General features: G+C 47.1%; 1 protein-coding gene across 1 annotated transcript in view; it reads right to left on the reverse strand.

The window, feature by feature from the left end:
• Positions 1–3,811: 3,811 nt before the first annotated feature.
• LOC140460792 (uncharacterized) overlaps positions 3,812–26,942 on the reverse strand; it is a 38,919-nt gene continuing 15,788 nt past the window's right edge. Inside the window, exon 2 of the mRNA XM_072555477.1 lies at positions 3,812–5,356. Coding sequence (XP_072411578.1) covers positions 4,423–5,356 — 934 coding nt within the window. The 3' untranslated portion in view covers positions 3,812–4,422. The remainder of the gene's footprint in view (positions 5,357–26,942) is intronic.

A 26,942-nucleotide genomic window follows, 5' to 3' on the forward strand; every position in this document is an offset into this window, starting at 1 on the left:
AGCAAAACACCCAGCCCCATTCCCCGTCACCGAACAATACAGGGCAATTTAGCGTGGCCAATTCACCGAACCCACACGTCTTTGGACTGTGGGAGGATATCCGCGCAGATGTGGGGGGGGGGGGGGTGGAATTGACCCCGGGGCTCTGGCGCTGTGAGGCAGCAGTGCTAACCACAAAAAAGCAGGTGACATTTTCTGTTTTTCAGCGGCAGCAGCAATCCAGGAGTGGGGAGTTACTGATTTGAGGTTTTAAATTTGAAGTTGGAGAGCAGAGGTTCCTGGGAGAGGAGGGACGACTTATTTGTGTTTCCTTCTGTATAAGTCAGTGGGTACTGCATAACTCAGGGGTATGCACTGGGGCCCAAGTCTCTGGCACAGAGCCTGTCCCTGTTCCACCAGAAGGGAAGGAGGGAAAGGAGGAGAGTGTTAGACATTGGGGACTCGATAGTTAGAGGGTCAGATAGAAGTTTTGTTGGGAATTAACAAGACTCGCGGTTAGTGTGTTGCCTCCCAGGTGCCAGGGTGCGTGATGTCTCGGATCGTATCTTTGGAGTCCTGAAGGGAGAGGGTTTCCAACCCCAAGTCATGGTCCATGTAGGTACCAATGACATAGGTAGAAATGTGAGAAACAGAACTCAATCACAAATCAATCAGCCTGAGACAAAGCCTTGGAAACAAGAACAATTTATTACAGTCTTACAAGTACCGGACGCTTCTGCAATTGAGCAGAAATGTGTGCCAAAACAGAGCATGTTCGCTTTCTTATTCAGTTTACAAGTTGCTGAATCGCACCTCCCTTTTCCCATCCTCTCATAAGCCGATTACCTCACTTATTAGTAATTTTCTGATCTGGCCATCCTGCTGTGCTTGTCTGCATTCTTTGTTCCTTGTTTGTTACAGCTTGTTCTTTTATCCAGTTTCTCTTATCATACTAAAAGCTTTATTGTGAAATGTCCCTGCTGCTTCTTTTTGTGGTCAACTACAACACTTTAAAGTTATTTCCTAGCTTAAAACTATTTTCTTTAAAAGACCCTCGATATTCATTACGTACGCTACATGCTACAAGAATTCCGCTTCCCTTCCCCCCACTTCGCCTCCTCTGCAAAAAACAACATTTCTAATCTCCCACAGCAAGAGGGATAGGGATGTAAGGCAGGATTTCAGGGAGCTCGGGTGGAAGCTGAGGGCTAGAACACACAGAGTGGTTATCTCTGCTTTGTTACCCGTGCCACGTGATAGCAAGGCAAGGAATAGGGAGAGATATCAGCTGAACATGCGGCAGCAAGGATAGTGCAGGAGGGAGGGTTTCAGGTTTTTGGATAATTGGGGCTCATTCTGGGGAAGGTGGGACTTGTACAAACAGGACAGTCTTCACTTGAACCAGAGGGGTACTAATATCCTGGGTGGGAAATTTGCTGGTGCTATTCGGGTGGGTTTAAACTAACTCAGCAGGGGGATGGGAACCAGGGGTGTAGGTGCAATGCACAGGAGGATGAGAATAGGAAGGACAGGGACAGGATTTCAGGGTCACAGGAATGTGCTGGCAGACAGCGAAGTGGTTTGAAGTGTGTCTACATCAATGCCAGAGTATCCACAATAAGGTAGGTGAGCTTGCAGCACAGATAGGTACCTGGGACTTGGATGTTGTGGCCATTTCGGAGACATGGAGAGAGCAGGGTGAGGAATGGATGTTGCAGGTTCCAGGGTTTTGATCTTTCATTGAGAACAGCCAAGGCTGTAAAAGAGGGAGAGGCGTGGCCTTGTTAGTCAAGGATAGTATAACGGTGGCTGACGGAACTTTTGATGAGGACTCGACAACTGAGGTAATGTGGGCTGAGGTTAGAAACAGTTGAGAAGAGGTCACACTGCTTGGAGTTTTTTTATAGACCTCTGCAGAATTCCAGGGAGGTGGAAGAGAAGATTAGCAAAATTATTCTGGGTAGGAGTGAAAGGAACAGGGTGGTCATTATGGGGGACTTTAACTTCCCCAACATTGACTGTAAATGCTTTCATTCTAGTACATTGTATGGATCAGTTTTTGTCCAGTGTGGGCAAGTGGGTTTTCTGACACAGTATGTTGAAGGGCCAACAAGAGGGGAGGTCACACTGGAGCTTGGTGCTTGGTAATGAACCAGGCCAGATGTTTGATTTAGTGGAAGGTGAACACTTTGGAGAGCGTGACCATAATTCAGTTAGGTTTCATTTAGCGATGTAAAGGGATAGGAACATGCCACAGGTCAAGAGTTATCGATGGGGCAAGGGCAATTATAATGCAATTAGGCAAGACTTAGGATGCATAGAATAGGGTAGCAAAATGCAGGGGATGGACACAATTGAAATGTGGAACTGGTTTAAGGAACAGATATTGTGTATCCTTGATAGGTATGTCCCTGTCAGGCAGGGAGGAAGTGATAAGGTCAGGGAACCATGGTCTACAATAGAAATTGCGTCTCTTGTTACAAAGAAGGAGGAGGCTTATGTGTTGATGAGGCAAGATGGTTCAGATGAGGCGATGGAGAGTTACAGATCAGCTAGGAAGGATTTAAAGAGAGAGTTAAGAGCAAAGAGAGGACATGAGCAGTCTTTAACACATAAAGGAGAACCCTAAAGCTTTCTATAGGTATGTGAGGAATAAAAGGATGATTAGGGTAGGAATAGGGCCAGTCAAAGACAGAAGTGGGAAGTTGAGTGTGGGCCCTGTGGAGATTGGAGAGGTGTTAATGAATATCTCTCATCGGTCTTCACTCAGGAAAAAGAGAATATTGTAGAGGAGAAGAATGAGGTACGAGATATTAGACTCGAAAGGATCGAGGTTAGTTGCATACAGGTGTTATCAATTCTAGAAGGAGTGAAAGTAGACAAATTTGCAGACGACACTAAAGTTGGTGCAGTACTGGACAGTTTGGAAGAATGTTACAGGTTGCAGGGGGACTTGGATAAACTGCAGAATTGGGCTGAGAGGTGGCAAATGAAGTTCAATACAGCTAAATGTGAGGTGATTCACTTTGGGAAGAATAACAGGAAGGCAGTGATCTTGGAGTCCATGTACATAGATCCCTGAAATTTGCCACCCTGGTGGATAGTGCTGTGAAGAAGGCACACGGTGTGTTGGGTTTCATTGGTAGGGGGATCGAGTTCCGGAACCGCAATATCATGCTGCAACTATACAAACGCTGGTGCGGCCACACTTGGAATATTGTGTATAGTTCTGGTCCCCATATTTCAGGAAGGATGTGGGAAGTATTGGAAACGGTGCAGAAGAGATTTACCAGGTTGTTGCCTGGTCTGGAGGGAGGGTCTTATGAGGAAAGGCTGAGAGACTTGGGTCTTTTCTCATTGGAAAGAAGAAGGCTAAGAGGGGATTTGATAGAGACATACAAGGTAATCAGAGGATTAGATAGGGTAGACAGTGAAAGACTCTTTCCTAGCATGGTGACGTCAGCTTGTACGAGGGGACATAACTACAAATTGAGGGATGATAGATCTAAGACAGATGTCAGAGGCAAGTTCTTTATGCAGAGAGTGGTAAGGGGGTGGAATGCCCTACCTGCTAAGGTAGTCAACTCAGCCACATTAGGGAGATTTAAACAATCCTTAGATAAGCACATGGTTGATTTTGGGATAGTGTAGGGGGACAAGCTGAGAATAGTTCACAGGTCGGCGCAAAATCGAGGGCAGAAGGGCCTGTTCTGCACTGTACTGTTCTATGTTCCATGTTCTAAACTTAGTGCAGGAGGCTGAAAGAAATGAGCAGCTTTAAAACAAAAACCTCTTGGAGCTCAAAGCTTTCAATGAGAGTCTGAGGCCGGTGTTAAGTTCAGGTAACCTTTATTGCAACCCAACTTTGTTACAGCTTCAGATCCCACCAGCAAAAAGGCAGAGAAACAGCAGGTGCTTTTTGAACAGCTCAAGGTCAAAGTGCACACACCACACCTCCCCTGTCCCACCCCCCTCACTGTTTTTACTATTGGCCAGCATCAAGTTGTCCCTTTGTAATTGGATCCTTGGTACAGCTGTAACACGGAGGAAGTATTGCCTCACTCAGCAATTTTAACCCATACCCTGTCTCCAAGTAAGTGTCTCCCTGCTCATTTGCCAGGAAGGGGCAGTGTAGAGTCAACCAGACTGCTGTGGGTCTGGAGTCAGGTATAGGCCAGACCGGGTAAAGGATGCAGCTGGAATGACTGAGTGAATCCTTTCCCACAATGGTGGTTCCCTTCCCTAACAAGGGAGAGAGGGAATCAGATGGGGGCTTTCTCCCCCGCACCACCCCCTCCCTGAAACGGTCTCATTGTTAGATTCCGAACTCCACATTTCTGACCGAATACCGATTCTGCCATCTGTCGTGGCAGGATTTGAATCCGGCAGACCCCGGAACCGGGTTGATAGTCCAATCGATAATGGCACTCGGCCGTCACTCCTTCAATCCCCCTGCGATGGCACGTGAACTCGCTGGTGCTTCCACAGGTTGCAGGAGTAGGTGAAGCCCTTCCCGCACTGAGAGCAGGTGAACGGTCTCTCCCCGGTGTGGATCCGCTGGTGTCTCAGCAGGGTGGAAGATGTGCTGAAGGCCTTCCCACACTCGGGGCAGCTGAAGGGCCTCTCCCCCGTGTGGACCCGCCAGTGGGTCAGCAGGTGGGAGGTATACCTGAAGCCCTTCCTGCACTGAGAGCAGGTGAATGGCCTCTCCCCCGTGTGGACCCGCTGGTGCCTCAGCAGGGTGGAAACCTGGGTAAAGGCCTTCCCACACTCTGGGCAGCTAAAGGGCCTCTCCCCCGTGTGGATACGCTGGTGGGTCAGCAGGGAGGAGACGTGGGTAAAGGCCTTCCCGCACTGAGAGCAGCTGAAGGGTCTCTCCCCTGTGTGGATACGCTGGTGACTCTGCAGGGTGGAGGAGCAGGTGAAGCCCTTTCCGCACTGAGAGCAGGTGAATGGCCTCTCCCCCGTGTGGACATGTTGGTGCCTCAACAGGGCGGAGGAATTACTGAAGGCCTTCCTGCATTCAGGGCAGCTGAAGGGCCTCTCCCCCGTGTGGATACGCTGGTGGCTCCGCAGGTTGGAGGAGCAGGTGAAGCCCTTTCCGCACTGAGAGCAGGTGAACGGCCTCTCCCCATTGTGGACACGCTGGTGACTCCGCAGGGTGGAGGAATTACTGAAGGCCTTCCCACACTCGGGGCAGCTGAAGGGCCTCTCCCCTGTGTGGACCCGCTGGTGCCTCAGCAGGGTGGAGACTTGGGTAAAGGCCTTCCCACACTCTGGGCATCTGAAGGGCCTCTCCCCCGTGTGGATACGCCGGTGACTCTGCAGTGTGGAGGCCTGGGTAAAGGCCTTCCCACACTCTGGGCAGCTGAAGGGCCTTTCCCCCGTTTGGTCCTGCTGGTGGGCCAACAGGTGAGAGGAATATCTGAAGGCCTTCCCGCAGTCGGTGCAGAGGAATGGCCTCTCCCCCGTGTAACTGCGTCGATGAGTCTCCAGGGTAGGTGGGACAAGAAAGCCTTTCCCACAGTCACCACACTTCCACGGTTCCTCCACAGGGTGGGATTCCTCAGGTTCCTCCATGGCCACAGCTTCAGCTGCACACAAACACGTGTAGAGCCCCTCCCTGCCGTGAAGTCCCCTTCCCAGGCCGTATCACTGTTTCAGGCTCCACACACAGTGCGCTGCAACAGTGGGATCTCTCGTCCAGTCCCACTGATGCTGAAAACGTCCTCAAACAGGAACCAAAAAGTGTAGATCCCTCTCACAGAAATCACAGTCAAAAATCGTTGTGGTCCCGATGGATTCAGAGACTGTCAGACATTGACGTCAAAGTGAGGACTGCAGACACTAGAGAGTCAGTCAAAAAATGTGGTGCTGGAAAAGCACAGCAGGTCAGGCAGCATCCGAGGAACAGGAGAGTCAATGTTTCGGGAATAAGCCCTTCATCCGTTGATTTTGAAACTTCAGTCTTCAGATTTTCATATACTCTGCAAAAAGAGATTACAAAAGTCATCACTATCAGTACAGGGTAGAAATTCAGAACAAGCAATTCTACTTTCTGTGGAATAATCTTTTGTTGTTCCACAAAACTGAAAGTACCATCCCACTCTCCCATCCCCTCTGTTCTCACTGCGCTCTAACTAATTCCCCTGAAGGTGCTGATTCAGGATCTTACAGGGGCAGAAAAAGCAAAAACATCAAGACTGACATCTCTCTGAATTTTGGATACCTCCACCTGAAAGTTAATATCTTTCACAACACTGGGATCCTGCTGAGAGTGAGCAGGTCTAATTTTGGGAAGCAATAAAAAAGTGTCAATTCAGCTACAATGCAGCTTCTTGAGGAAGGACCAGACACAAAATGGTTAATGACACCGGGAAGGTGGGAGCAAAATGAGACATCAAGGCATTAACACAGACACACTTCAGTCAAACCCTTCTGCTCCCAGTCAGGGCAGAACATGCTCTCTACGAGAACTCCCTTGCTGGAGGGTCCCTTGGAGACACTGCAACTGGACTTCATTGAGTTGGAGAAATGAGTTGAGTTGCTATAAATATGTTTTGCTTATTGTTGATGTCTTTTTGAAGTGGATTGAAGCCTACCCTCCTCCTAACACTACTGCTGAGACTGTGATGAAGATTTTGTTTAAGGAAATAATTCCCCGCTTCAGTATACCTGCGTGCATTCGCTCAGACAATGGACGACACTTTGCATGTAATATTAACGGAGAACGGAGAAACCTTCCAGGTTTTACTTCCCAACCCTATGACGGTCACAGTCGCTGGGCGCTCAGCTTGCGTCCAACTGCACCGTTGTCAATTGAATGGCCGCACCAATCAGTCCCCGATTCCATTCTATTTGTCAGACTTCCTACTGCCAATCCTTTGAAGAGAAATATCACTTTCCAATACCTCCGGTCTGTGTATACAAACAGCCGGTGTAACACTGCCTGGGGTACAGCAGGCCTTATGTGGCACATGGACCTGGAACGGAACCCTTCCCTTGTGCATTTATAGGCCTTTTCTCTTTTCAGAACCTGATACTGTCACCAAGACCATGAATAATAGAGCGAAGGGAGAGCCCAACGGGAACAGCATTCTGAGGACCATTGTCTCCCATACACTGCGAGTGCTCGAGTCACTTGGCCCATTTTGTACAGTGCTAAAGCGACTCCTCTTGCAAAACGTTGACCCTATACTCCTGTAGACCTGACCAGACCCCCTGCTGTAACATTTCAGTAACCTATTTTGACAAACTCTCCCTAATATACACCAAACCAGACTATTATTTCTTCAGCTAAGGTAAAGCTACCAATTTCCTTGTCCTGGATGGCAAAGATGTCCCTCATAAGGTCACTATCGGAGCCCTTGTTCCCACAACAGTACCTTGTCCAGGCCAGTGGACAAGTCGATGGAACCTCAGCCAACCTTGCTCCAACTGAAAGGATCCCAAGGGACTGGGTGACAATACAGGACACCCGATAGGCTGGGGAATCCAGAGTACCCTGAGGTTGGAAGGATCGGCAGGGGTGACAAGTCAACAGAACCTCAATTCCCTCTTTTGTGGCCTGACCATTTAAGGAAATAAGAGTAAAGAGGCTCTGGAACAGAGTAAACTGGGATTATCAGACCTGTGTCTTTACTCTATGCAGAATCGGTGTGCCTTAGGCTATATACTCGCCCGGGAGGGTGAGGTCTGCACCATTGTCCAAGATAAACGCACTATGGGCATTCCCAATCTCACTGGCAATATTACAAAGATACAAGAAGTGATCCAGGTATTCCGTGACAGAATGACTGAAGGGACCAGTTGGGGAAACTGCAGATTGGGCCGATGGTACAATTGGCTTATCAGTTTAGCTATGTCTGTTTGTCGGTATTGGTATTGTTAGCTATTTAATTGCTAGGCTTATGAGGTCCCTTAGTGATATAGATTTGCCCCAGAAGATGTTCCTTTCGCGATCTGATGGCTCACCCACACGTGTCGATGGTGATGATAAATATGACCAGATGAGCTGTGAAGATGGTGGTGCCTCTCTACAGGATGTTGATGGCTGGACCACCTTGAAGGGCATTCGTTTGGACTAGCCTTCTCTTTCAGTGATCGCGGTGCAATCAAAGGGAGGAATGAGAGTGTGGGCATCTGGGTGATAAAGTCTATAGCCTTAAAACATGTCTTTAAACATTCAGACTAAAATGTAATGATGAATTATTGAATACATTTACTGCACTAGAAAATAAACAGGCAGGAAGGCTCAGAATGAGGAGAGAACTTAAAGATAGGGACACCTGGTCTCACCAAGTGAGAACAGGATGCTGTAAGGCAATTAAGAACGTTTGCCTCAGCATCAGTGAATCTGTGTGAACAGGACACCAAGTGATAACATTCACAGCCGTTCCCTTGTGAGACCATTTTAGTGCTGAGACTGTTGAATCCTGTAGAAAATTAACTCTTAGTGCTTATCTGCAATGGATTGAAATGAATTGCATTTTGGGACTTTATGATGATATTGAGTATCCATTACTGGTTATTAAATACAAACTCTGTAAAAGGAAATATTGATAAAGCTTTACCTTACTTGCTGCAGGCGAGGCTCCAGCGGAGGAAACAGACCGCGGGCACACTTCCGGCTTCGGGATGGCCACGCCCACTGATCCAGGTCCAGGTCCAGGTCCCGCCCCCTCCTCCGCCAACGTCACACTTCAACCCCGCCCCTTCCGAACGCAGCTCGTAGACCCCGCCCCTTCCTGAAGCAGGTCATAAGCCCCGCCGCTTCGGGACAAAGCCCCGCCTCTGGGAACCAAACCTCTTTCCCCTCCTGCACTAAACCCCACCCCTTCGCCGCGATCCCCGCGCGAGTCAAAACCACGCCCCCCTTTCTCACGCGCAACCGCCCACAAAGCCGCGCGCGTCCACGCTGGACGCGCCGCATCGTCCGCTGAGCCTAGCCCCGCCTACAAGCGCGCGAACCTCACGAGACACGCCCCGCCCATGAGCACCGCCCTTCCGCTAAAACCCGTCCCCCAGGCTAAACCCCGCCCCTCTCTGGTAAACCCCGCCCACCCAGGTGTATTTGGAAGCACTAGCTTCTGCAGCGCTGCTCCTTCTGCGGGTCGCTGTGCTGCAGGATCATAAGACACAGAATTAATAGCAAAATATCACAGTGTCTTGCAACCGATGCAATGTTTGGCACAAACCTGGACCGCTGCTGAATCCTTCATCTTTTAGAAGGGGTTGCAGGTTTCAGTTCATCAATATATAAATTCCAGAACTTTAGATCAGATTCCCTACAGTGTGGAAACAGGCTCTTCGGCCCAACAAGTCCACACCGACCCGCCGAAGAGCAAAACACCCAGCCCCATTCCCCGTCACCTAATACAATGGTGCAATTTAGCGTGGCCAATTCACCCTAACCCACACATCTTGGGACTGTGGGAGGATATCCGCGCAGACATGGGAGGGGAATTGAACCCGGGGCTCTGGTGCTGTGAGGCAGCAGTGCTAACCTCAAAAAAAAACAGGTGACATTTTCTATTTTTCAGCGGCAGCAGCAACCCAGGAGTGGGGAGTCACTGAGTTGAGGTTTTACATTTGAAGTTGGAGAGCAGAGGTTCCTGGGTGAGGAGGGACGACTTATTTTTATTTTCTTCCTGCTGTATAAGTCAGAGGGTACTGTTGAGGGGGGAAAACGTCCTACTAGGGGTATGCACTGGGGCCCAGGTCTCTTGCACCAGAAGGAAAGGAGGGAAAGCAGGAGAGTATTAGTCATTGGGGAGTCGATACTTAGAGGGTCAGATAGAAGGTTTGTTGGGAACGAACAAGACTCGCGGTTGGTGTGTTGCCTCTCAGGTGCTAGGGTGCGTGATGTCTTGGATCATGTCTTTGGGGTCCTGAAGGGAGAGGGTGTCCTGCCCCAAACCATGGTCCACATAGGTACCAACGACATAGGTAGAAAGAGGGATAGGGATGTAAGGCAGGATTTCAGGGAGCTAGGGTGGAAGCTGAGGGCTAGAACAAACAGAGTGGTTATCTCTGGTTTGTTACCCATGCCACGTGATAGCAAAGCAAGGAATAGGGAGAGATATTATCTGAACACGTGGCTGTAAGGATGGTGCAGGAGGGAGGGTTTCAGGTTTTTGGATAATTGGGGAAAGTGGGACTTGTACAAACAGGACAGTCTTCACTTGAACCAGGGTGGGAAATTTGCTGGTGCGATTCGGGTGGGTTTAAACTAGCTCAGCAAGGGGATGGGAACCAGGGGTGTAGCTGCAATGCACAGGAGGATGAGAATAGGGAGGACAGGGACAGGATTTCAGGGTCACAGGAATGTGCTGGCAGACAGCGAAGTGGTTTGAAGTGTGTCTACATCAATGCCAGAGTATCCACAATAAGGTAGGTGAGCTTGCAGCACGGATAGGTACCTGGGACTTGGATGTTGTGGCCATTTTGGAGACATGGATAGAGCAGGGTGAGGAATGGATGTTGCAGGTTCCAGGGTTTTGATCTTTCATTAAGAACAGCCAAGACGGTAAAAGAGGGAGAGGTGTGGCCTTGTTAGTCAAGGATACTATAACGGTGGCTGACAGAACTTTTGATGAGGACTCGTCTACTGAGGTAATGTGGGCTGAGGTTAGAAACAGGAGAGGAGACGTTACACTGCTTGGAGTTTTTATATAGGCCTCCGCAGAGTTCCAGGGAGGTGGAAGAGAGGATTAGCAAAAATTATTCTGGGTAGGAGTGAAAGGAACAGGATGGTCATTCGGGGGGACATTACCTTCCCCAACATTGACAGGAAATGCTTTCACTCTAGTACATCGTATGGATCAGTTTTTGTCCAGTGTGTTCAGGAGGGTTTTCTGACACAGTATGTCGAAAGGCCAACAAGAGGGGAGATCACACTGGATCTGGTGCTTGGTAATGAACCAGGCCAGATGTTTGATTTAGTGGAAGGTGAACACTTTGGAGAGAGTGACCATAATTCAATTAGGTTTCATTTAGCGATGTAAAGGGATAGGAACATGCCACAGTCAAGAGTTATCGATGGGGCAAGGGCAATTATAATGCAATTAGGCAAGACTTAGGATGCATAGAATAGGGTAGCAAAATGCAGGGGATAAGGACAATTGAAATGTGGAGCTGGTTTAAGGAACAGATATTGTGTGTCCTTGATAGGTATGTCCCTGTCAGGCAGGGAGGAAGTCATAGGGTAAGGGAAGCGTGGTTTACAATAGAAATTGCGTCTCTTGTTACAAAGAAGGAGACGGCTTATGTGTTGATGAGCCAAGATGGTTCAGATGAGGCGATGGAGAATTATAGATCAGCGAGGAAGGATCTAAAGAGAGAGTTAAGAGCAAAGAGAGGACATGAGCAGTCTTTAACAAATACAATACAGGAGAAGCCTAAAGCTTTCTATAGGTATGTGAGGAATAGAGGATGATTAGGGTAGGAATAGGGCCAGTCAAAGACAGAAGTGGGAAGTTGAGTGTGGGCCCTGTGGAGATTGGAGAGGTGTTAATGAATATCTCTCATCGGTCTTCACTCAGGAAAAAGAGAATATTGTAGAGGAGAAGAATGAGGTACGAGATATTAGACTCGAAAGGATCGAGGTTAGTTGCACACAGGTGTTATCAATTCTAGAAGAGGTGAAAGTAGACAAATGCCCTGGGCCGGATGGGATTTATCAGAGGATTCTTTGGGAAGCGAGTGAGGAGATAGAAGAGCCTTTGGCTTTGATATTTGAGTTGTCATTGTCTACAGGTTTAGTACCAGAGTGGAGGATTGCAAATGTTGTGCCCTTGTTCAAGAAAGGCAGCAGAGATGACCCAGGTAATTATAGACCAGTGAGCCTTACTTCTGTTGAAGGAAAGCTTTTGGAAAGGAATGTTAGAGATAGGATTTATAATCATCTAGCAAGCAACAATTTGATTTCAGATAGTCAACATGGTTTCATCAAGGGCAGATCGTGTCTCACAAACCTCATTGGGTTTATTGAGAAGGTGACCAAGCATGGAGATGAGGGTAGGGCAGTTGACGTGGTGTACATGGACCACAGTAAAGCCTTTGATAAGGTTCTATATGGAGGCTGTTGGAGACATTGCAGAGGCATGGGTTGTTGTGGGCTCACCCAGTAATAACAGAATGCTGTAATGCAATTAAGAATGTTTACCTTAGTGTCGGTGAATCTGTGTGAACAGGACACCAAGTGATAACATTCACAGCCGTTCCCTTGTGAAATTAATGATAGTCTTTGAATCTGACCCTGAAACAAGACTCGGTACTATCCATAGCTTTGTAATTAATGGTTGGATCTTATCCATTATAATGGATTCTTACTACCCCTTGCAAGCGGGGCATTCACAAAATAAATCTTTGCTGTCTTCAGCATTCAAAAGGACGAGAGTGAGAGAGACAGAGAGAGACAGAGACAGAGACAGAGAGAGAGACAGAAAGTCAGAGACAGAGAGAGAGAGACAGAGAGAGAGAGACAGAGACAGATCGAGATCTGCTATGGATTGAATTGAATTGCATTTTGGGGCTTTATGATGAGAGATTTTTATTCCACGCTTCCAAAGAGTATGATTTCCAGGACAAACCAAGAGTGAGGCTTTACAGGTCTGAGTTCTCAAAGGATTCCCTGGGCCACCTCAAATCTCCACTTTAACATGGGAGGTAGGACAAAATGGCTTCTGCTTGGCTAACTCGGTGGGACTGAGTCAGGCAGATACGACTCAGAACAAACAAGAATCCACAGACGGATGTAAGTCCAGTGAAAAAAATTGCAAATGCAGAAGTAACAAATCTGAACCTAACCATCAATCGCACAAGTAACGTTTAATCCTAACCACCAGACAGGACAAATACGATCCCAAGAACAGGTTGTCTACAAGAGATTATGCTAGATTAGATTAGATTCCCTACAGTTTGAAACAGGCCCTTCGGCCCAACCAGTCCACACTGACCCTCTGAAGAGTAACCCGCCCAGAACCATTTTCCCTCTGACTAATGCACCTAACACTATGGGCAATTTAGCATGGCCAATCCACCTGACCTGCACATCCCTGAGCACTATGGGTAATTTAGCATGGCCAATCCACCACAACCTGCACATCCCTGGGCACTATGGGTAATCTAGCATGGCCAATCCACCACAACCTGCGCATCCCTGGGCACTATGGGTAATTTAGCATGGCCAATCCACTCTAACATGCACATCCCTGGGCACTATGGGTGATCTAGCATGGCCAATCCACCACAACCTGCGCATCCCTGGGCACTATGGGTAATTTAGCATGGCCAATCCACCCTAACCTACACATCCCTGGGCACTATGGGTAATCTAGCATGGCCAATCCATCACAACCTGCACATCCCTGGGCACTATGGGTAATTCAACATGGCCACTCCACTTTTGATTAGAGTGGTGCTGGAAAAGCACAGCAGTTCAGGCAACATCCGAGGAGCAGGAAAATGGACGTTTCAGGCAAAAACCCTTCATCAGGAATAGAGCCTGCAGGGTGGTGAGATAAATGAGAGGAGGGTGGGGGTGGGGAGAAAGTAGCATAGAGTACAATAGGTGAATGGGGGTGGGGATAGGTCAGGGAGGAGGGTGGGGAAGGTAGCAAAGAGTATTGAAGAGTAAGGAATTCTGTTTTGAAAGCCTGACCTTGCAGCTGCAGGCTGTCTCTGCTCCTCAGGCCATCATACTGTGCTGCTTCATAGAATGACAGATTGGTTCTCTCTGTCCCTTATCAGTAATTAGAGCCTAGCTGAACCTGCAGTATAAGATAACATTCAGTTTTGTAGACATGAAGAAATGTAGGTCTGGACAATGTATGTGAACCTTACGACTGCCCCTCAGTTGCATAATTAATGGAGAGTGGGGCTTGTGTTTTACATAAAACATGTAACATTCTGTATTTTATCGGATTACGTCAGACTTTATTTTGAACTAACGTATTCCCCATGGCAACGAATAAAGCTAGTTAATTGCTCAAGGTCTCCTCTCCTGACTACTTTACTTTAAACGATTTGACACACGAGTTACTTTGCTCCAACAGTACTAATAGAAGGGAGAGAGAATTCCTCAACTAGGGCACTCTCAGAATCCTGGGACAGCCCTATTTCTGGTTTACTTCCTAATGAACAAACATTAGGCATTTATTTATTTCTGATTTTGTTTCATTTTTCTTGTTTGATTCCCTGCTGTGACTACACTCTGTATCTGGAATGGTGACAGGCTGAGATTGTGGGTTGGCTTTCGATTGACTGAATGTTTTCTTGTTCTGGAAGCTGTAAAAGAGGCGTGAAAGCTTCAGCAGAAGTCCAGCAAAGGTGAGGACAGACCGACATCTTACTCTGTGGGAACAGGGAGATCAGAGGACAGAGAAATCAGGCCCTGAAACCCAAGCTGACACCAGACTACCATGTGATCAGTGCTTTGATTAGCAGTGCCAACCCTCTCTGCCTTTACCTCGCTTCCTATCTGACTCCCCCCCCTCAATATTCAGGATCCAATTCTTGCCATCCTGAAGCCATGTCTCTGTAAGGACTCTCAGACCATAATTATTCATTTCAATGAGTGCAGTTAATTCATTCACTTTTGTTACAATGTGGCAAACATTCAGATTCACCATGTATCATTTCAATTTTTGTGATCTTTAGTATCCAGTTTTGATTGCTGGTATATTTACTCTCCTTGTCCCTTTCTATTGTTCTCTGATGTTCATTTTCCACATCACTACACTGCTCACCGGCCTTGATTTGGATTGGCCATGCTAAATTGGCCACAGTGCCCAGGGATGTGCAGGTTAGGTGGGTTAGCCATGGGAAATGCGGGGTTATAGTTTCATAGTAATAGAAGCAGGAGTAGGCCATTTGGCCCTTCCAGCCTACATTAAGATCATGGCTGATGTATCCATTGTCTGAGCTCCTCTTCCCTGCATTGTCCCAACTACCCTTCATTCCCAGACTCAACAGAGACACTCGGTCTTGCAGCTGTACTGTTACCTGACAAACATTCTTTTCTTGCATGGGAGTATCCTTCTCTTTGTAAGGACCTATTGTACACATCAGCTACAAACCAACACTATCCAGACACTACGTGACTGGGTAAAGTGCCTCAGTTTGCTCAATTTCCTGCAATTAACAGTTTGCTAATTGTTAAATGATTGTAACCTATATAATCACACAACTCTCTGTTTCTCGTCAGAGTGACTTGTGACCATGAGGTCGACTTGGCTCTCCCCGTGAGCTCCGAATAAACAGTCAATAACCCAAGGTTTGTGTGTCATGATTACTTATCTAATACTTATTGGACTACTACGAGCAAGTCACTCACAGCATAATCCACTTCCATCCCCAACATGGATCAAGACACCATCCTTTTTTGCCAGACAAGTAAATGTCTCAAGCTCAGGAAACAAAGCCTGTCAAACATTAATAGACACAGATCCAGACCAACCTTTTCCAGAGTCTGTCCCTTCACCTCGATTGACTTTCTTTTTCCCCTCAGCTCCTACAAACCAACAGCTGAACCCAAGGATGAGAAAAGAAATGGGAAAGAGGGCGAGAAAAGAGAGTGCGGTCCTCCCAGATGTTAAACAGAGGAAGGAAGTTACAGTCTGGACTGAAGCTCAATCTTCATTCAGAGAGAGAGGAGCAACAGCAACTTCAGAAGCTCATGGTCGACCTTCCGCATTCAGACAGTGGCGGAGGTTCTGATTGGCAGGAGGACCAGGCCCCTTCCGGTCCGAGAGGGTTTCCCAAAGATTGGTCTCCCCGTCCATCAGAACGACAAGGGGAGGGGTCCCATTCCAATCTCACACATGCGCACTATGAACACTGCTCACGGCCAATAGAGCGGTGTCTGGACCGCATGGGATTGTGGGTACTACATCAGCCAGCGATGCCCATGTCACACGAATAACTTTTAATAAATGATTGAAACGGAGGGTTGGAACCTGCAAACTAAAAAAAAATCGATGTTCAGGTGGAACAGACGTCGGGCTTTAATTCGGTCCTTATTTGAGGGCAGATAAAGAGCGATATACTGACACTGAACTGGAAATAGAGAGTTAAACACCTGTAGTGTTTCACTCAGTCTATCAATTGACAATCGATTAAAGATTAGCTCTTGACGTGTACGTCCCCAATACATGAAAAGGACGGTTAAGAAGGTATATGGGACACTGGCTTTCATCTCTTTAATGCAAAAGTAATACAATGTCGAATCACAGGGAAAAACAAATTGTGGCTCTCCCCCTTTTTTTCCTATTACCATTTGGATTCTTAACATCTGACAGAAACACCAGCATTGAAAAGTGTGGTGCTGGAAAAAACACAACACGCCAGGCAGCGTCCGAGGAGCAGGAGAATCGACGTTTCGGGCATAAGCCCTTCTTCAGGAATCTTATGCCCGAAACGTCGCTTCTCCTGCTCCTCGGATCCTGCCTGACCTGCTGTCTTTTTCCAGCACCACACTTTTCAACTCTGGTCTCCAGCATCTGCAGTCCTCACTTTCTCCAAGAAACACCACCATCCCCCAGTGAGCATACTGCGCATGTTTCCCGGTGTCAGTAACGCAGTGCACATGCCCACGGTGTCAGCAAAACTCTGGGCAGCTCATTGCTTTCCGCAAAAAAAGGCGCGCGACCTTGCTTTGATGGCCCAATAGGGAACCGTGGAGGACCAGAACACAACTGGTCCTCCTGCCAATCAGAGCCACCCCATTGTCTGAATGCGGAAGTTGGACCATGAGTTTCTGAAGCTGCTCCTCCTGCTCCTCTCTTTCTGAATCAACATTGAGCTTCACTCAGACCGCAAATTCCTTCCTCTGTCTCAGATCTGTGAGTACGGCACTCTCTTTTCTCGCCCCCTTTGCCATTTCTGTTTCTTTCCGGAGTCCAATTGTTGACTTACACCAACTGAAAGGAAAGGGATTGAACCCAGGGAGGGGACGGACTATGGAAAAATGATCGAGGTCTGTGTCTCAATTGGCAAAATAGACAGGCAGGAGGCTGGAAGGACACAGCAAATCAGGCAGCATCAAGAGGTGTAGAAGTCGATATTTCGGGTGTAACCCTTCTTCAGGACTGGGGATGGGGGCTGGGGGCTAAAGTGGGGATAGGTGAAGATAGGGAGAGGGTCCGGCCTGATTAATCGTTGGGTGGAAGAAATCAGGTTGGTGACAGGAAGGAGTGATAGTGAGGGGCACGGGGCTGAGAAGGGAGTCGGGGGATGGAAAGGGAGGTTATTTGAAATTGGACAACTCGATGTTGGGTCCTGCAGGCTGTAGGCTGCCCGGGCGGAAGATGGGGTTTGTTCCCTAATTTGCAGTTTGGTTCGTTGTGGCAATAGAGGAAGGCTAAGATGTTCTTGTCAGAAAGGGAGTGGGAAGGGGAATTAAAATCGATGGTGACTGGGAGGTCCGGACGGCATCTACGGACCCGGCTGTGATGCTCACCAATCCGTTCCCCAAGTTTCGGTCTCCCCGAAGTAGAGAAGACCACAATTTACAAACACGTGGCAAATGCAGTATCTCAATGTGAAGTTATAGTCTTTGCTATGGAAAAAAAAAAGCAGAAAGACAGTGTATTATTTAAATGGTGATACTTTGGGATGTGGAGAAAGTGAGAACTGCAGATGCTGGAGATCAGAGGCAATGTGTGGTGCTAGAAAAAAGGCAGTAGGTCAGGCAACATCTGAGTCCCGAGCACTTCATCAGGAATGATGTGTGGATGGACAAAGGGTCTGATTCTATGCTGGATGACTCTAATCATCTTCGGGGAGAGCAGAAGGGTGATTGTGAAGGTTGGAGTTGAAGAGGAGCTTTCAAAGATTAGATTAGATTAGATTACTTACAGTGTGGAAACAGACCCTTCGGCCCAACAAGTCCACACCGCCCCGCCGAAGCGAAACCCACCCATACCCCTACATCTACATCTGCCCCTTACCTAACACTACGGGCAATTTAGCATGGCCAATTCACCTGACCTGCACATCTTTGGACTGTGGGAGGAAACCGGAGCACCCGGAGGAAACCCACGCAGACACGGGGAGAACGTGCAAACTCCACACAGTCAGTCGCCTGAGGCGGGAATTGAACCCGGGTCTCCAGCGCTGTGAGGCAGCAGTGCTAACCACTGTGCCACCGTGCCGCCCCTAATGTTTGCCCTTAATGGGAGCAGAAGAAGTTACAATGAAATCTTGCATTTGTGAGACAGCAACTGAGTGAGTAAATCCGAGGTTTTGGTGCAAAGTGGGAATTCATTGCACTGTGAGGATGAAGCCCTACCTATTGAGTCATTTCTGCTGGTGAATGAAACCAGGCTGAAGATTAGGAGGAGTAAATTTAGGACAGGGATGAGGAGGAACTGCTTTTCCTGGAGGCTAGTGAATCTATGGAATTCTCTGCCCCAGGAAGCAGTGGAGGCAGCTTCATTAAGTATATTCAAGACACAGTTGGATGAGTTTTTGCATGGTATGGGAATTTAAAGGTAGTTGGGACAATGCAAGGAGGAGGATCCCAGATGATGAATAGATCAGCCATGATCTTAATGAATGGCGGAGCAGGTTGGATGGGCCAAATGGCCTTCTCCTGCTTCTATTACAATGTAACTGTAACCCTGCATTTCCCACGGCTAACCCACCTAACCTGCACATCCGTCATCATTATAGGCAATTTAGCATGGCCAATCCAAATCAAGGCTGGTGAGCAGTGAGGTGATGTGGGAAATGAATATTAGAGAAAGGGACAAGGAGAGTAAATGTACCAGCAATCAAAACTGGATTCTAAAGATCACAAAAACTGAAACGGTGAGTCTGAATGTGTGCTGCATTGTAACAAAATTGAATGAATTAACTGCACACATTGAAGTGAATAATTATGGTCTGAGACTCCTTACAGAGACATGGCTTCAGGATGACAAGGATTGGATCCTGAATATTGAGGGTGTTGTCTCTGGGAAGCTTGGTAAAAGTAAAGGGTTGGCACTGCTAACCTGCAACCCATTTGAAAAGATGAAAGACTTAACAATCCAGGTTTGTTCAATGGATCATTTCAGTGACAGGACACTGTCATGTTTTTCTATATATTCTGTGTCTTATGATCTTATTCTCCATAATCACTTGATGAAGGAACAGTGCTCCAAAAGCTAGTGCTTCTAAATAAACCTGTTGGACTATAATGTGGTGTTGTGATTTTTAAATTTGTCCAGGTTAGGGGGGGAAATTGCTATGCTAAATTACCCATAGTGCCCAGGGATGTGCAGGTTAGGGTGGGATAGTCAGGGAGTCGAGCAACAGGTGTAGGGGAATAGATGTGGGTGGGTTACCCTTTGGAGGGTCAGTGTGGACTCGTCGGGCCGAGTGGCCTGCTTCCACACTGTGGGGATCCTGTGAAGGGAAGGAATTCCTGCAAACTGTGCAGGGCAGTGCAGGCTAGCCAGCCGGCCGGCCGCGCCCCACCCCTTCCTCTCGCCCCTTTTCCCATTCCCTACCCCACCCCTGACCCATTGAAGGCGTCACAACGCGGAAGTGGCCCTGTCAGTTTGCATGAAACTCCCTCCCTCTGGGCAATTCTTCGTCCTGGGAGTGTGTGGGGGGAATCTGTTCACTTGTGCCAACTGGAGTGAATCCAAGGAGGCAGCAGACTCTGCAAACTCAGGTATGTGTCTTAATTACCCGGGAGAGGAGGGACAGAAGGATGGGGTGGAGCTGTTTTCCCCATCGCGCCAGAGTCTGAGACTTTTATAAAATCATGAGGATGGGAGAGTCCCGAACTGGAGGGTCATAGATTCAGGGTGAGGGCGGGGGGGAGATGTAAAAGAGACCTCGGGCAACTTTTTCATGAAGAGGGTGGTGCGTTTATGGAATGAGCTGCCAGAGGAAGTGGTGGGGGGTGGTACAATTCCAACAGTTGAAAGACAACTGGATGGGTGGATGAACACAAAGGGTTCAGAAGGAGAGGGGCCAAGTGGTGGTAAATGCAACTGGAGTCATAGAGATGTACAGCACAGAAACAGACCCTGACTGGGAGCAGAAGAGTTTGACTGAAGTGTATTGGTGTTAATGCCTTGATGTCTCATTTTGCTCCCACCTTCCCGGGGACTTTAACCATTTTGTGTCTGGTCCTTCCTCAAGAAGCTGCATTGCAGGTTCACCCTGAATTGACATACTATTTTTTTTTGCTTCCCAAAATCAGACCTGCTCACTCTCAGCAGGATCCCAGTGTTGTGAAAGATATTAACTTTCAGGTGGAGGTATCCAAAATTCAGAGAGATGTCAGTCTTGATGTTTTTGCTTTTTCTGCCCCTGTAAGATCCTGAATCAGCACCTTCAGGAGAATTAGTTAGAGCGGAGTGAGAACAGAGGGGAAAGGAGAGTGGGATGATGCTTTCAATTTTTTGGAACAACAAAAGAACAGAATATTCTGCAGAAAGTAGAATTGCTTGTTCAGAATTTCTACCCGACACTGATAGTGATAATTTTTGTAATCCCTTTTTACAGAGTATTTGAAGATCTGAAGTTGGAAGATTCAAAATCAACAGATGAAGGGCTTATGCCCAAAACATTGACTCTCCTGCTCCTCGGATGCTGCCTGACCTGCTGTGATTTTCCAGCGCCACACTTTTAGACTCTGACTCTCCAGTGTCTGCAGTCCTCACTTTGACATCAATGTCTGACAGTCTCTCAATCCATCGGGACCGCAACGGTTTTCAACTCTGATTCTGTGAGAAGGAGCAAAGCTTTTTGGTTCCTGTTTGCGTATGTTTTCAGCATCAGTGGGACTGGATGAGAGACCCTACTGTTGCAGTGCACTGAGTGTGGAGCCTGAAACAGTTATACGGCCGGGAAAGAGGAATTGACGGCAGGGAGGGGCTGTATGCGTGTTTGTGTGTAACTGAAGCTTTAGTCATGGATAAACCGGAGAAATCCCACCTTTTGGAGAAACGATGGAAGTGTGATGACTGCGGGAAAAGCTTCTGTTTCCCATCTACCCTGGACTCTCATCGGCGCAGCCACACCGGGGAGAGGCCGTTCCCCTGCCCCGAGTGCGGGAAGGCCTTCAGCAATTCCTCCAACCTGCTGAGGCATCAGCAGGTCCACACGGGGGAGAGGCCCTTCAGCTGCCCCAAGTGCGGGAAGGCCTTCAGTAATTCCTCCGCCCTGCTGACCCACCAACGGGTTCACACAGGGGAGAGGCCCTTCAGCTGCTGTTAGTGCAAGAAGGCTTACACCTGCTCCTCCGCCCTGCGGAGGCACCAGCGAGTTCTCCTGGAGGGGAATTGAAACTGTGATGGCCAAGTTGCATCCTTTACCCGGTCTGGCCTACACATGACTCCAGGTCCTCAGCAGTGTGGTTGACTCTACACTGCCACAACCCTCCTCACTCGGCAAATGAGAGGGGAGAAACTTACTTGGAGACAGAGTATGGATTGAAATTGCTGAGTGAGGAGGCAACACATCCTCCTGGTTACAGCTGTACCAAGGATCCAATCACAAAGGGATGACTGGGTGCTAACCAATAGTAAAGAACGTGGGGGTGGGGGGTGGAGTGTATGTACTTTCACCTTGAGCTGTTTAAAAAGCAGCTACAGTTTCTCTGCCTTTTTGCAGGGGGATCTGAGGATGGAACAAAGTTGGGTTGCAATAAAGGTTACCTGAATTTACCCCCTGGCTCAGATTCTCATTGAAAGCTTTGAGCTCCAAGCGGTTTTTGTTTTAAAGCTGATCAGTTGTTTCAGCCTCCTGCACTAAGCTTCCAATGTTGTCTGTCAGATGGAGCAGTGAATGAGGAGCCAGTATCATTAGAAATTGTATGTTTTTCAGGATTGTAGAGTGCATCATCCCATCGTCATTGTAAAGTTTCCTGGCAGCATCGGGAGGTGTGGGCTGTGTTCAATGGAAACGAGGTGGAGGAGCCAGTGGGGGACTGGCCTGGATGAAGTTAAAAATCACACAACACCAGGTTATAGTCCAACAGGTTTATTTGGAAGCACTAGCTTTCGGAGCGCTGCTCCTTCACCGGGTAGCTGTGGAGCCCGATCAAAAGACACAGAATTGATAGCAAAAGCTCACAGTGTCATGCAACTGAAAGGATATATTGAACAAGCCTAGATTACTGTTAAGTCTTCCATCTTTGAGAATGGATTGCAGGTTTTGGTTCATTTATATGTAAATCCCAGAACATCTTTTAAGCTACGTGCTTGAGATGACTTAAGGTTTTATTTTTAAAAAGGCTGACAGCTCAGACAATGCATTAAAGGTGTGAGGTTCGAGCCTGTCATACCCCAATCTTGGATCAGACTGGTTCTATTTCCAAAGTAGGAATTTATAAAATATTACACAGATTGACTGCCTGCAGTTTCCGCACTTTTTGAGCAAAGTAGAATGTATCTGCAAACATAATTCTGCCAATTCAAATTCACTTCTTAGAGTTATTTGTGTGTGTGCATGTGAGTTTGTGTGCATGCTTGGTGAAGTGTATAAGCCTGTGAGAGTGTTGGGGGGTGTATGTGTGTGTGTATATGTATGAGAGAGGTATGAATAAAAGCAAGGGGTTGCATTTTGCTGAAACAAGGAAGGGTGGACCTATACAGGTAATGGTAGGGCCTTGAGTCTTGTTGGAGAACAGAGACATGGGAGGATTCAGGTGTATAGCTGCATCACTGGGAGACAGGGTGGTCAAGAAGGTGTTTAGCACACTTGCCTTCACTGTTGACCCCATTGAGTATTGGAGTTGGGACATCATGTTGAGCTTGTACAGGATGTTGGTGAGGCCACTTGGAGAGTACTGAGTACAGTTCTGGTGGCCCTGTAATAGGAAGAATACTATTAGAGAGGGTTTAATAAAGATTTACCAGGACATTGCCAGGACTGGAGGGTTTGAGTTATAAGGAGAGACTGGGACACTTTTCACTGAAGTGCAGGAGGTTGAGTGGTGATGTCATTGAGATTGATAAAATCATGAAGAGTGGAGGTAAGGTGAATAGCAAAGGGCTCTTCCTTAGTGTAGAGGTGCTCAAAACTAGGAGGTATATTTTTTTAAAGTGAGGGGAGAGAGATTTAAAAGGAGCCTGAGGGACAACATTTTGGTACAGGGTGGTTTGCATATGGAATTAACTTGCTGAGGAAGTGGTAGATGCGGGGACAGTTACAACATTGAAATGACATTCGGATGGGTACATGAATAGAAAGGTTTAGAGGGTTATGGGCTAAATGTAAATAAGTGGGACTAGTTTAGTTTGGGAATCCTGGTCGGCATGGACGAGTTGGACCGAAGGGTCTGTTTCTGTGCTGTCTACCTCTCTGAACCAGAAGTGATCTTATTGAAACCAGTAGAATTCTGAAAGGGGCTTGACAGGATAGATGCCGATAAAATGCTTCTTTGTGGTGGGAGTCAGAGAATCCCAACAATGTGGAAGCAGGCCATTCGGCCCATCTATTCCACACTGGCCCTCTGAAGAGCATCCCACCCATTCCTAACCCCTTTCCCCGTATTTCCCATGGCTAATCTATCCTAACTTGCACATCCCAGGGCACTATGGGTAATTTAGCACTGCCAATCCACCCTAAGCTACACCCTAAAATACAGAAGAGGAAGTGTTGGATGTCTTGAAACATAAAGGTGGATGAATCCCCAGGACCTGATCCGGTGTAGCCTAGAGCTCCATGGGAAGCTGGAGAAGTGATTGCTGGGCCTCTTGCTGAGATATTATCATCAATAGTCACAGGTGAGGTGCCGGAAGACTGGAGCTTGGCCAACATGGTTCCACTGTTTAAGAAGGGTGGGAGTCCAGTAAGTCTGATGTCATTGGTGGGCAAGTTGTTGGAGGGAGTCCTGAGGGACAGGATGTACATGTATTTGGAAAGGCAAGGACTGATTAGGGATAGTCAACATGACACTGTGCGTGGGATATCATGTCTCACAAACTTGATTGAGTTTTTCTGAAGAAGGAACAAAGAGGATAGATGAGGGCAGAACTGTAGATGTGATCTATATGGACTTCAGTAAGGCATTCAACAAGGTTCTCCATGGGAGACTGATTAGCAAGGTTAGATCTCACGGAATACAGGGAGAACTAGCCATTTGGATACAGAACTGGCTCAAAGGTAGAAGACAGAGGGTGGTGGTGGAGGGTTGTTTTTCAGACTGGAGGCCTGTGACCAGTGGAGTGTCTCAAGGATCGGTGCTGGGCCCTCTACTTTTTGTCATTTATAAATGATTTGGATGCGAGCATTAAGAGGTACGGTTAGTAAATTTGCAGATGACACCAAAATTGGAGGTGTAGTGGACAGCGAAGAGGGTTACCTCAGATTACAACAGGATCTGGACCAGATTGGCCAATGGGCTGAGAAGTGGCAAATGGAGGTTAATTCAGATAAATGTGAGATGCTGCATTTTGGGAAAACAAATCTGAGCAGGACTTATGCACTTAATGGCAAGGTCCTAGGGAGTGTTGCTGAACAAAGAGACCTTGGAGTGCAGGTTCATAGCTCCTTGAAAGTGGAGTCGCAGGTAGATAGGATAGTGAAAAAGGCGTTTGGTATGCTTTCCTTTATTGGTCAGAGTATTGAATACAGGAGTTGGGAGGTCATGTTGTGGCTGTACAGGACATTGGTAGGCCACTGTTGGAATATTGCGTGCAATTCTGGTCTCCTTCCTATCGGAAAGATGTTGTGAAACTTGAAAGGGTACAGAAAAGATTTACAAGGATGGTGCCAGGGTTGGAGGATTTGAGCTACAGGGAGAGGCTGAACAGGCTGGGGCTGTTTTCCCTGCAGCTTTGGAGGCTGAGGGGTGACCTTATAGAGGTTTACAAAATTACAAGGGGCATGGATACGATAAATAGACTAGGTCTTTTCCCTGGGGTCAGGGAGTCCAGAACTAGAGGGCATAGGTTTAGGATGAGAGGGGAAAGATATAAAAGAGACCTAAGGGGCAATTTTTTCATGCAGAGGGTGGTACGTGTATGGAATGAGCTGCCAGAGGATGTGGTGGAGGCTGGTACAATTGCAACATTTAAGCGGCATTTGGATGGGTATATGAATAGGAAGGGTTTGGAAGGATATGGGCCGGGTGCTGGCAGGTGGGACTAGATTCGATTGGGATATCTGGTCGGCATGGACGGGTTGGACCAAAGGGTCTGTTTCTATGCTGTACATCTCTATGACTCTAAAAGCAAGTTGTAGACAAGTAAAAAGGCCCACCAGGCAAGGAGGTGGTTAACAACCTTAGGGCATCCCTCTTAAACCATGCATCTTGTTTGCTTACAAATTAAACATGCTTCAGCTCTTTTCCTATCTCCTTTCTGGAAATCTGGGTGACACCAGGTTTGTAATACAGTATTAACCATTCCCTCCCTACCCACGTGTGTACAATACTGCACATAATCAATTGAAAAAGGCAGCAGCAAAGAAGGAATACAAAGTAGTCCATCGGGGGTCATCCACATTTCGGTTTGAGTATCGAGGGAGTACCCTGTTTGAGGCCATAGTTTGTGCTGCTCAGCAGGGGGCGCACCCTGTGATTTCAGGCCTGGCATTTCTATCCCCATATTGTCTCTGTCGGGGTTTTGCTGGGGACCCAATGGGACCAGAGGTTTGGGGTGTCAGGCTGCCTGCTTGGCAGCAGCATCCATCTGCTCATTCCTTTGGAGACTGTATCCATTGCCTCAGCATGAGCTGAACATCTTGATAGCTGCCAGATTGATTGGACAAAACAGCATTACTGTTCGTCTGCCCCATGGGGGTTAAAAATCCTCTCCGTTCCCACAAGTCTCTGTAATCATGGGTCACACCAAAAGCACAGTGAGAGTTGAAGATCTCAACCCCCGGGAGGGGTCTCTCAGTTCCGCGATCGGTCAAATGAACACTAGGATTATGGTCTGCTTCAGCAAGGTTTCACACTTTAATTTGTAATGGCCGGGCAAAGATTTGTCCAGCAACACAGATATTAAAAGATTCTGTGTTCCTTGGAGAAACTGTATGATTAACTTAGAATAAAAAATCAATTTTCGTATGTTTCTTAAGAGACAGTACAGCCTTAATTCCAGAATAATCCAATAAAATGTAATAAAATTATACAATGGAAACAGGTTAATCCAATGATACTTCCTGGGAAATAATGTTGTTTCACGCGTATGATCTCCTCATACCTGTGCTTCAAGGTTAGCTAGGATGGTCAGTAATGTCTTATCTAGCTTAATTAGATCCATACAATGAAGAAGGCATCGTTTGCTTAATCTGTAATTCAGTTCGCTCAGGAATGCAGAAATGCAGCTTTGAGCCATTTTAAACACAATGTTAATTTGCAGCCTGAAGCCATGTTGTTCTATTACTTTATATTGAGATGCCATTTTGTGATGAATAAAAGCTCCTGACAACAGCCTAAATCTAGGTATTAGATCCTCATCTGGTGTGGACCTGCTCCGTCACTCAAAACAAAACTCAATTTACAATTTCAGGCCATACGTGGTATTCTGCTAAATTAATCCAGTTGATTTTTTTCTGTTTAAAAATGTGAAATCCTCGTGAACAGTTCTTCCAGTTAATCACTGGATATTCAAATTTCTCTTCACAATTAAAGATCATAACGAAACTGGGTGTCATTGTGGGATTTTGAATCTGAAGGGTGTGCTTGTGAAGTTTGAATGAACAATATTTCAAAGTGAATGTTATCGTGTTCAGTATTAAGACTTTCTGGAGATGAAAAATTTGTCCTTGTGTGTTTTGCAACACTTAACCAAGGTCAGTTCTATAGAATATGCAGACAGGTTGATGCGAGAGTTGAGAGCTGGGGCAAACATCAGAAATAATGGAGGCAGGAGCACAGCAATTAGAGTTAGAAAGTTAGCCAAAAATATAAAAACAGGAAGGAAAGTTTCATCACTTTGTTAGCTTTTCTTAAAAAAGTTAAGTGTTGGTTCTGTAAAAAATGAGTCTGGGGATTCAATAACGGAGGA

This window comes from Chiloscyllium punctatum, chromosome 36 (assembly GCF_047496795.1).
Source record: "Chiloscyllium punctatum isolate Juve2018m chromosome 36, sChiPun1.3, whole genome shotgun sequence".
NCBI lineage: Eukaryota > Metazoa > Chordata > Chondrichthyes > Orectolobiformes > Hemiscylliidae > Chiloscyllium > Chiloscyllium punctatum.